Consider the following 11891-nt stretch of genomic DNA (forward strand, 5'->3'; position numbering starts at 1 on the left):
TTACGTGCTAGCTGCGTGTTCAGAACTAAATGAAGTGACGCGGCGTGATTGAAGGCCATACTAGAAACGCTGCGCAACACTTATGCGCAAAGGTGATTTATATGGTATCTTTCAATTCTAGTTTAAAAGATGAGTAGCTGACATTTTACTCCCAGATTCACAAAATGATTTAGTTTTTTTTATTAATTAAATGTTATGATTTAACAAAATCACAATTTATTTTCAGCTTTGATTTACCCTTCATATTAATTTTTTGAAAAAGCTGATTCTAGTAATACAGTTATTTCTGGGATATCAGCAGCCATGTTTATATGCTAGGATAATTTAGGATATTTGTGAGAAATCCTCCATATTTTGGAATGTTTTAGATATTTGACAATTTTAAATATCCTCAGGAAATCCTGCTTATCATGTAATACATATAACGCATGTAGGATGGGTTTTACATATTTCTATATCTATGCCAGTACGTGGCATCTCTGAGATATCTAAAACCCAGAGATGCCATAGGATGGTGTTCCACATTGGTTAACATGAAATGTTTAGGAGCTAGAAAAGATTGTTTGTTATTTATAGATTCTGTCATCCAAGATATAACATGTTTAACTTTTTTTATTCTGTAAAACTGATTACAGTACACTAAAATCTTCAAGCAAGTCTCGATTAACTTATTACATTGATATGTTACAATCAGTGTAACTATATCTCCATTGACATAGATAAATTAAAACTAGTGTTTTCACTTTATAAGGGCCAAATTTTTAAATTTTAGTTTTTTTATAATTTGAATTTTATTCAATAAATATTGCTTTTCAATCAAAGATTCAAATGTTTTTATATTTTATATTAATTTTATGTTATCTGAGGATCATTGTCCTCACCATTACCCCAAATAATTAGGAGTATACTGTATACGATGGTAGTTTTTGATAACATAAAGATATTTTAAATAGGTACCAAATTAACCAAATAAGGGCTTGTTAATAAAAGCAAAAAAAAGTTGTATTTGTTTTTTTAATTTATTCAGATATTTCAAAAATTGTTTAAGAATTTAAATTTTAAAAGGTAGTTAAATTCTTAACCTTCAGAAAAGATAGTAAGTCTCTTGATTGGAAATTTGTAGAACGTAAGTTATTAAATATTACTACTGTAAATTGTATGTGAATAATATATCTTTAACCAAGTTTCAGTAATTAAATATTACAAAATAAATAAATTTTAACTTCATTACATTGTATTTAAGTCAAGAATAAATTTCTTTTAAAATGGTTACTTTGAAAAAAATTGAAATTATAAAGTTGATTTTAGGTATATGGTTTACGGTATGTGTTGCAGCAAACTGATATTCAATCGAGTAAATTTGAGTAAATTTTATTTTAAAACATATCATTTCTTTTTTCTGATTCTATTAAGAGAAATTAATTCTAGGCTTTTATCTGTAGGTGAATAAAATTCTGTTATTGTAATAAAATAAACATTTTTTTGCTCAATTTATTTTCTTTAATGCTAGACAGGTTTTTAAATGAGAGTAAATTGTAGAAATATGTTTTCAGTTTTTTTTTTAATATCAATTCGTAATTAACAAGTAAAAATTACACTGGTTTCAGAAATATCTTTTAATTTAGAATGAATTCTTTGTGTGCTTAATGAAGTACATTTGTGTATTAAATTTTACATTGTTGATACTAAAGTATCATAAAGTAAAGGAATGCAGAATTCAGAATAGTGTTGTTGATACTGAAGTATTAACAAAATAAATATCAAGAATGTAGAAGTAAATATAAATTGGTTCTAAGTTTTAATGTATCCAGACAATTAGTTTCAGTTAACTTATATGTACTTCTGTATATTAACTGCTACTTTTACCATGCATGAGAACGTTGATCTCACTTTTAATTGATGTTGGTCGATGAAAGTATCCCACCAGTTAATTATAATTACATCATTCTGAGAGGAAATATATAAAATATATTTACTTAAAAAGAAAATATAAACTTGAAATTTCTGAACAACCTTAATCACTGTCTTTACTAAGACAATGAGAATTGTTATCAACATAAAATGAGTGTCCATTTATTAAAAACTATCATTGTACTACTTGTAACTTTTTTACTTTTTGCATGTAAATTTATGAAATATTATATTCATGGAAAATTCAGATACAAAATTTCAATAGATTTAGAGTTTCATTGGATTTTTAAGATCCCACTAAGTGAAAAAGATTCGCTAAAACTGTTTTTATGAATTTTTAAAAAAGAGGTTCAAACCTGTTTATGCACTACTGAATGTTCTAGAAAGACTGTACTGTAACATAAATCTGTTTGATTAATTTCACTTGAATTTTATATACATTTTCTAATTAATTATTATTAAATAACTTATGAAAGTTGTTCAACCAGTAAATTATCATAAGGCATGTTTTTTTTTTCAGAATTTTTTAAGGTAAAATTTTCTAAAACAGTTCATTTTCTTCCTGGTTTTTCAGAAATTAGTTACGGAATTTTTTTAATTTTGTCCATTTAAAATAACCAAATTCATTTTTAAGAGCTTTTTAATGGTAAATCACAGGTTTTAGGTCATTGGAAAATAATATAAGAATTTTTTTTCATTGTTGATGACATTGTTAACCTTGTTCATTGGTAATTTGTCAGCTCAGTTTTGAACTTTCTTGCTCACCTGGAAAGGCCTATATTTTTATGGCTGGAAGAATGGAAATTAAATATAAGATGTGTAATTGCAATTTTTGTTTGAAATAAAAAAAAAAAATAAGCTGATTAAAATATTAAATGACATGGATTTTTTGTCCTTGTTGAAATAGTATTTTATTTTCATTTAGTTGTTTCTGTTTAAGAATTGAGTGACAGCTTTCTGTCTGTATATGAGGACGTTTGAGGTCTTTTAGACCATTCTTCTTATTATAATTAAAGAAGTTCAAGAAATGGAAGAATAATTCATGTTAAAATATTATGTTGAACAGAGTAAATATTTGTTTCTTTTTGTGAATAGAGTATATATTGTAAAATTTTCTGAGTGATTAACTGTGTAGATTGAGTTTTAATGTGGTTTTCTGGTCAATCAATTAGAAATTACAATGTTAGTATGACCTATTTAAATAAAGTGCTTTTGCATTCAGAGAGAAACAAGTCTTGGTCATGATTGTGTGTGTGTGTGTGTGTGTATATATGTGCACGCGCTCGCATTGTATTGTGTTGTCTATGCTGCTTGAACATTTTTTCAGTTGAATGATTTTTAATTTTCTAAGATTTTTTTTATATGTATAATTTTTTATTGTCAAATGTGATTATTATTTTTAAATATGCTATAGAAAATGAAAATTTGGTACTTCTGTTTTGTAATAGTAAAAATGTGATAAATTGTGTATACATTTTTCAAAATTGTATCAAAGCTAGAAATTATCTGTGTAGTATTTAATTTTTTTTTATAAAGCAATCATTAGATGTCTTATAAAGCTGGTATAACCAGTTTCAAATTTGTAAACTAAGTAGGAAAATTAATTGAAAATTTAAACAAATTTGTCACAGTTTAATTAAAAAAATTAATTAGAAGTTTACCAACTTGTAAGTTGCCAGTACTGTTTGAAAAATAATGGATTAAAAATACAATTATTTAAATCTTACATGTGCAAGAATTTCATGTTAACATTAATGAACTATAGTAGTTTGTTTATCAGTATAATTTTAATTTTTAAACAAACTGATTATTGGCTGACATGAAGTCTAGATTAGTGGGATCATGTAAAATATCTGGAGTAAGAATGAGTTAATAGAAACCAACTCATATTAAAGTAAGCTATTTCATACCTGTTATTAAACTGTGCTATTCTTTTTTTACTACTAATTTATTTTTAATTAGTTTGAAAATAATATGTCCAGAAAATAAATTTGCAGTAAAAGAACAATACTGTTCTTTAAAAATAACAGTTAAATTTCAGTCTTATGCTCTTCCCAAATTATTTAAGTGATAATGTTACTTAATATCAACCTAGCAGGCTCTTAATGTGATGAAAACATAAAATCACTTTAACAGTGAGAAGCAAAATTTATTAACAGGGATAAAAAAAGTTATTTTGATATGAGTTAAATGTCAGTACATAAATTTTTACTTGTTTGGTTGTTATAATAGCAGACAGTTAATTTGTTTAAAAAATAAAATTACAGGGATGAGACAAATTATTTGATTCATTTATAATTAATAAAAATGGCAAGTTCTCACGTAGATTACATTTCAATAACTGTATTCCAGATATAGATAAGTTAATCAGTCCTACCAACTTCATATTAAGATAACAACAAACCTTTAATTGATTTTAAAAATTATACAATGGTAATTGTTTAATTTCATATTTAATCTATGGATAATTTTTCAAATTTTTAATATAATTTATCTCAAAGGGCCTTGCCCTTTTGAGACGTGTGATTTTTTTATTCAGATTATTCAATAAAATATACTGCACAGATATGATTTTACTATGATGTAATTTTTAAAACTTGTTTTGCATTGAATGCATCTATCATTTTTAGTATTTTGTAAAATTTTATCATTTACATCTTTTATCAAATTCAACTAATTTGAATTTGGTAGAAAAATAAATGGTAATAAATTTACTGATATTATAATTGCAAAAAGTTAAGAATAAAACTAGTTCTGTTTCATTTCTGATATTACATGTCAGTGAAGTAGAACTAGTGTAAAAAGGAAATAATTATCTGTGAATAAAATTTATATAAATTTGTATTATTATAGTAAACATTCAAAAAAAAGGTTTTTAGCAGACTGCTTGAGAAAAATGCAGAGGTTCAGATTAAACATTGTTATTTTATTATAAATGTTATTGTCTTGTTGGCTGGTTGAACAGGAAGTAGGAGCTGGTTTCAATGCGTATCTCTCCACCATCTACATAGGAATTGTACGTATGCTGGTTGGGCTTTTGACTACATTTCTTCTGAGGCGATTTGGTAGGCGTCCACTATTTGTGTTTAGTGGTTTGGGTATGGCAATTTCAATGGCCATTTCTGGTTACTACACTCGACTTATTTCTACTGGTGAGAAACTTATTATACAATTTTCAACATTGGCAAAATCATCAGGATTGGTATAGTTGTTTTATATGGTTCAGTTTTTAATTTTTTTAAAAATATTTATGCGTTAGTGATGCTGCAGCAGTTGCTACACTTATATAAAGGGTATAAAAGGAACCCTATCTTCATATACAGCTGGTTGGATCGTGTTAGTGATGCAATCCAAAAGAATTAACAGCATTATTCTAAAATAATCAATTTTCATTTCATTTATCATAATTAATTAAAAAAATAGTAAAAATTTACTAGCTTATAATGTAATATGTTGGGCTCTGACTCGGCAAGAATTAATAAATTTCATATTGATTGAGTTCTCACTTTTTAAGAAATGTAAAAAATTAAATCATATATTAAAATTATATATATATATTTATATAATCTTTTATTTTTATATTATAATTCCTGAAGTTGTGAGCACTACTACATTAATGCAGTTAGCAAGTTGATATTAGCATTCTGAAAGTATTTTTCTGCTCACAATAATAATTCAAGATTTCTCCTCATTTTAGATGAAATGTATGTGTCTGGAGAATAACATCAAATCATGCCTCAAAGTAGTCCTGTTCACATGTGATGGGGTATAACCTGTGATATTCTTTTTTAATTGATAATGTCTTCAAGTAGATTAAAACACAGTTTTATCATGATTTAGAGGAATTTGATTGATTATTCATAAATCCTCCATATTTTCCCTCATCAAATTTCTAATACTTATTTACCTAAAATAAATGTATTTCACCTTAATATATAATGATATTTTTCACTATAAAGCTTCACATTAGAAACGTAGTAAAATTTTAGATTGAATAAGTTCTTCTCTGGTGTCATTTGTAACAAAGATGTATAATATCAGGTCTAATATTCTATCAGTAATATTGTTGGTGATACCATTGCCCGAAAACTTTAAACCATTATAACCAATTTAACAACCTACTTATATTGAAGTCCAACAAAAAATTACTTTAAATGTAATGCCATACTTCAAAAATTACATTCTATCTATAAATTTCTTAACAATCTCAATGCACCACTGGCACTGTATAAAAAGTATACATTTTAAATCAGTATAAGTGACTTAAGAATATAGCAAGCTATGATGTCAAGTGGTAGCAGTGATTTTGATGTATATTGTTTAAGTAGAAACACTGCAAATTTTAATTTATTTAGATCCATTTAAATTTTTCTTTATACGATTCATTATTTTTTGAATTGTAGGAAAAAACCAGTTTATATTTTTGAAAAGCATGACAGTAAGAAGACCTTCTTATATCTTATAGGTGTGAGAATAAACTAATTACAAACTTAAATGAATTATTAATCTAAAGAAAAAAAATTACATTGTTGTATTCTATAAATACACCTAATTTATAAAAGTGTGAATACCAAAACACTTTTATGGGTGTGATTTTGGATAATACCATGATGCATCTTTAATAGGATCCATGTAATTCTATTTTATCTATGTAATATTTTCGTCAATTAAATTAAATCAACAGTTATAAAAAAAATAATTAGGTAAAATGATTATTTGTAAGGAAAACATTCAATTTTGAAATACAAGAAAAAATTTTGCTTAGGAATATTCTAACTTATAACATGGGCAAGCATTGATTTCAATACTTTCTTATTTAATAACGCTTTTATTAAACTGATTGTTTAATGGAATAACATTTAAGTGTCTTCGTTCTTTTTTTTTGACTATTTTTCAAGTTAATGATTTTTTTCCCATTATTACATAATTAATAAAAGGAAAATAAAAATGTATGTCTTAAAACAAAAAATATCTTTGACCAGGAAAAATGTTTGAAAATGTTTGCCTACATAATCTGTAGGTTCCTATCATTTCTTTTTTTTTATTAATTCTTCAACACTCATTTAAGCAAAGGAGATCTTCTCTGAAGAAAGCATTAGGACCGCTTAGGACTACAATTTTTTTTCACCTTCAGATTCAGTTTCTTCCCAAATTTAATTTTTATGATCCAGTTTTCACTATTGTCTTTCTTTGTGAGCACCTACTGCACTTATCAACACAATGTTTGCAGTGTGCATGTAAATATATATATATATATATATATATATATATATTGTAGTTTTTATTAAGAAAAAGGATTCTCTATAATTGGGCACATGCCTGTTGAGAATAAACATTTAAATGTTATAATTATTTCAAACAACCTGCTTATAAACGCCTAAAGAAGTGAAAAAGTTACATAATTTAATAATGTAAAATATAGTGAAGTTCATATTAAAAATTACTACATGGAAAATTTCAAAGTTTTTCTGTTCACTCAAATTTTATCATTGGTGGGTTACTTATGGATATTGCCTTTGTGTAGCTGAAAATCTTTGGACATAAGCAAAAAACAAAACTGATATAAAAATTCTGTTTAATTTGTTTTAAACTGAATGATTTTATGGCAAAAGATAAGAGTTTTAATACAGTAATGCATTCTACAATACAGAATACTTCCTTTTCTTTAAAAAACTATATAGACGTTGAAGGAATGACATAATTGCACAAAGGGTTAATGCATTCGATTATTTCTCATTTTCTTTTTGTCAAAAGTAATGATGATTTATCAATTTCAATGATGGACCATCAGTATCTTGATCTTTCATACATAATTTCCCAGGTTTTTGATTTCTGGTCACGGTATTTTTGTAAATACTAGAAAATTATCATCTCATGCACAAGCTTCCAAATATATAGTGAATTAATCACAAAAAAATTACAGTTATTAAATTTGTGTAGAAATAACTAGCATTAATTTTTATTTTATAAACAATAATATATATGTTAGAAAAAATGAAATTTAATTGTTTTTCTTTTCTTTTTTTTAAAATAATAACTTAGGTCAACTGGATAAAAGTCTCATTCCTATCATCTGCATCCTATTGTTCATGAGCTTCAGTGTTACTGGATTGATGACAATTCCATGGACCATGACTGCAGAATTATACCCTTTGGAAATTAGAGGATTGGCACAGGGTTTAACAATATCAACGGCGCATTTAATTATGTTCAGTGCGATTCAATGCTACAGACCGATGTCTGATTGGTTGGGTGGTTCTTACGCGGTTCAGTGGTTATTTGGTTTTGTTTCATTATTGTCTGTTATATTTGTTTTTATATTTTTACCTGAAACACATAAAAAATTACTATCTGAAATTCAAGATTATTTCAAACATAATACAATTTATTTATTAAGAAATAAAACAGGAAGCCAAGCTGTTTCAAATAATAATCAAAATGCTATAGTGTGATTTTTTATTCCTAAAATAAGCTATTGTTACCTGATTTATGGTAGGTTACAGTGCCTTGTTCTTTGTCTTAAGACTTCATAATAATTTTTTAACGCTTTAATTAATGAAGTTATTTTAATAGAAGACACGTATGTCTGAAGCACAATTTTACCCTATTATGTAGGGCATAATGATGTCTTGCAATAAAAGTATTGTGATCTAATGAAGATTGATGTATATTGTTATTAGTTAGTTGACTGGACATTATTTAGTTGAACAATTTGGTTTACAATTTATATTTGTTTAATTATTTCTCTGCGTAACGTCAAATGCTTTTTTTTATATAAGTCATTGTATTTTATAGAATATTATCTCATTTAGTTATAATGTTGTAGTAATGTAACCATGATATTACTGATTATAAAAGACAATCTTTTGTTTAGTAACAGTTTTTAATCATTGTTATTTTACAAAGTTATTTTTATAAAAATAGTTTAAAATAATCTGTACTTTTTGGTTTTTATATACTATTACAAGTATTGTTTTTTCTTAAAAACAATATAGGGTAACTCTCAATCTGCTTGTTTTTAACCTGAAATATTTAATTAAAATTTTATGTGAATTGCTATTCATAAATCTCACATGAATTATAAAACAGTGATCCAATGGTGTTATGGTAACACTCTTTACAAAGTTACTTTTCTGCTTGATGAACAAAATGTTAACAGTTGGATTTATGCATTTAACTGATTACCATGTTTATTTATAAAATGTTTAATATATTTTGGCCAAAATAAATGAATATTTAGCTGATATGTAGTTTGTACAGAGTACATAATTACATATAACAAAGTGAGTTGTATACTATTAACTGATGAGTAACTATACATATAGTCACTCTTTATATATTTACTATTATATTTATATATTTTTAATTTATGTAAATATTGTTCAATAAGTAAACAGTTAAAGATTTATGACTAAGTATGAACATATTTTTTTGGTTATGTTATTTTTCACCATAATCTAACTCCACTTAGCAATTTACCTTCCTGTGATTATTAGTATTCCATCAGGAAAGAATTTATCAGGTTGACCTCAGAATCACATTTGCATAGTTGTTTGCACTTCTTTATTATTTAGAAATTGTCTTCCACGTAAAGCAGATTTTAATGGGCCAAAAAGTGATATTCCAGTGGTACCAACCATCCAACAGAATTAGAACCAATATTAATTCTGTATTTCTATATTTCTTCCACACTAATTTGATGATCATTGAAAATCATTTTTTAACCTTTTTTCAAAATTTTTATGGACATCTCTGCAAACTGTCTGGAAGAGCATTTCATCAACAACACTTTGATCAATTTTAAATTCTTATTGAGCATTCATTTAGCAAAAAATATCCGCAGCTTTGATGCCTTCAGATAAAAGGCAGCACACTGCTTCTCTATGGTGCAATCTGACAATGGCACATCCATATTTACACTGGTATTGAAAATAAATAAAACGTATGTGAATTGTAGTCAGCTACTAGTTGCATAGTCCAGGCTCACACTAATATTGTTGATCTTCATGCTACTGACTAGATAAATTTACCCCTCCACTAATTGTAATTGTTAATTGTTTACTTATTGAATAACTCTTTTAACATATACAACCTTTTACATATATATATATATATATATATATATATATATATATATGCAAGGAATTGTATAAATATAATTTTCAATTTTTTTTTACTTTCAAATTACTTATTGAAATATGTTGATCAGTTTTTATTAATTAATAGTTTATAGACTTATTTTTTTTTTAATCTTTTATTTCTTGACATTACTAAATTAATATATTTTTATGTTGTTTTATGAAAGTGAGTAAAATGTTTATTGATACCCTTCATTATTTGCACCCTTCAATTTCCAGCATACACTTTATCCTGTGTTGTTTCAGGTACCATGGAAATATAACATTCTAAGAATGCAGTTTTTATCTTTTTTAGGACCTAACAACTGCTATATATTACTAATCTATCAGCTCAAGTTTTTCAGGATCTTGTATGTTTTCTTAAATCTTTTTCTTTGTATGATTTAAGTAAAATCGTTTACTTAAATTTTCTTATAATGATTTTTGTGCAGTATTTTTTTCTTTTATATTCTTTTAAAGAAATATAAAAAGATTATATATATTTTAAAAAAAATTTAGTTTTATTACAAACCATTCCTTACAACACTTATCTTTAGTTATGTATCATACATTTAAGTATTTAATGTTTTATTAATTATATCATAATTACATTATTTTGTTATAAATTAACATTAGCAATATGTCAAAAAATATTGTTCTTAATTATACATTTCTTTTAAATATTATTTAGAGAGTAGTGATTACTAATTATATTAATAATAATTCCTGATAAAAATATATTTTGTATAATCTGTGTTTGTTATGTTGTGCATAGAACGTGTTGTATGTTTTATAATAACTTTGTTATTTGTTAGTAATTAATTATTAAAAAAAAAAAAAAAAGCAATTAAAAAAGATGGTAGGTATTTTATAATTCTGTGATAGAATCTATATTTCATCATATAAATAATGTGCATGTTTGCATTTTGTTTATTTTATTTATATATATATATATATATATATATATATATATATAAAAAATACTTTTTTTAATTAAATGGTATTAAATACTTTAACATTTAAGTGTTGGGAAATCCAATAAGACTACTAATCCAATTCTTTAAGCTTTGTAATATTAGTTATCTATGATATCTAATATGTTTATAGATGTAGGCTATTTTTGTTCTAAATTTTAATATTATAAAATTGCCTGAAGTTGTTCTTGTATTGGAAGTAAATTTTATATTTTGTTTGAAATTAGTTCAATATATAATTCATAAGTTTTTAGTCCTTAGTTTTTTATTGAAGTACATAACAAAAATTATGTCATTCAGTTGCAAAGAATGAAGCACCAATAAAAGGGTAGGAAAAAGGTATAAACGCTGGAGACTAAGCTGTAGTTTAGCCATACGAGAAAATTTAACTTATTTAATGGATTTACATTAACACTTTGTATATCAGAGCTGTGAGTTATTTCAGCAATTACTTAATGAAAAATACCAGAGGCCTAATGTATTGTTTTGTCTCCTATTTTGTACAATTTGTAATGAATTATGTCATTATATTATATGTCTGAAAGTCTTTAAATTTTTTCAGTATTATTTTAGTTAATGTAAATACTACACTGGATAATATTACTTGTTCAGACTTGACCAGAAGAGCTTTATTTATTCAACAGCTTACAGTGTTATTTACTTTGTGAATTAAGCTATTAATGATACAATTCTTAATGAATTATGTAAAGAATGGGTCGATGGCTGATCTGAAATTGAGTAGATGCAATGATGATTATAATACCACCAAATTATTTTTAAATTTTCTTAATTTGTCAGAAAGTGTACTTTTCATTTCTTATCTATAATTTACGTGTCACTTGTTATAATACATTTACTTATCTATAATACATGACACTATTGTCCAGGT

At 25.4% G+C, this 11891-nt stretch overlaps 1 protein-coding gene across 3 annotated transcripts in view; it reads left to right on the plus strand.

Moving 5' to 3' along the window:
- Window positions 1-10024, plus strand: part of LOC142325470 (trehalose transporter 1-like protein) — a 262421-nt gene extending 252397 nt beyond the window's left edge. For all 3 annotated transcript variants that reach the window (XM_075367276.1, XM_075367275.1, XM_075367277.1), the window contains 2 exons: window positions 4877-5063; window positions 7954-10024. In XM_075367276.1, the coding sequence (XP_075223391.1) occupies window positions 4877-5063; window positions 7954-8363 (597 nt within the window). In that variant the 3' untranslated portion in view covers window positions 8364-10024. The remainder of the gene's footprint in view (window positions 1-4876; window positions 5064-7953) is intronic.
- Window positions 10025-11891: the final 1867 nt, after the last annotated feature.

The sequence above is a fragment of the Lycorma delicatula genome, chromosome 5 (genome assembly GCF_047948215.1).
Source record: "Lycorma delicatula isolate Av1 chromosome 5, ASM4794821v1, whole genome shotgun sequence".
Taxonomy (NCBI): domain Eukaryota; kingdom Metazoa; phylum Arthropoda; class Insecta; order Hemiptera; family Fulgoridae; genus Lycorma; species Lycorma delicatula.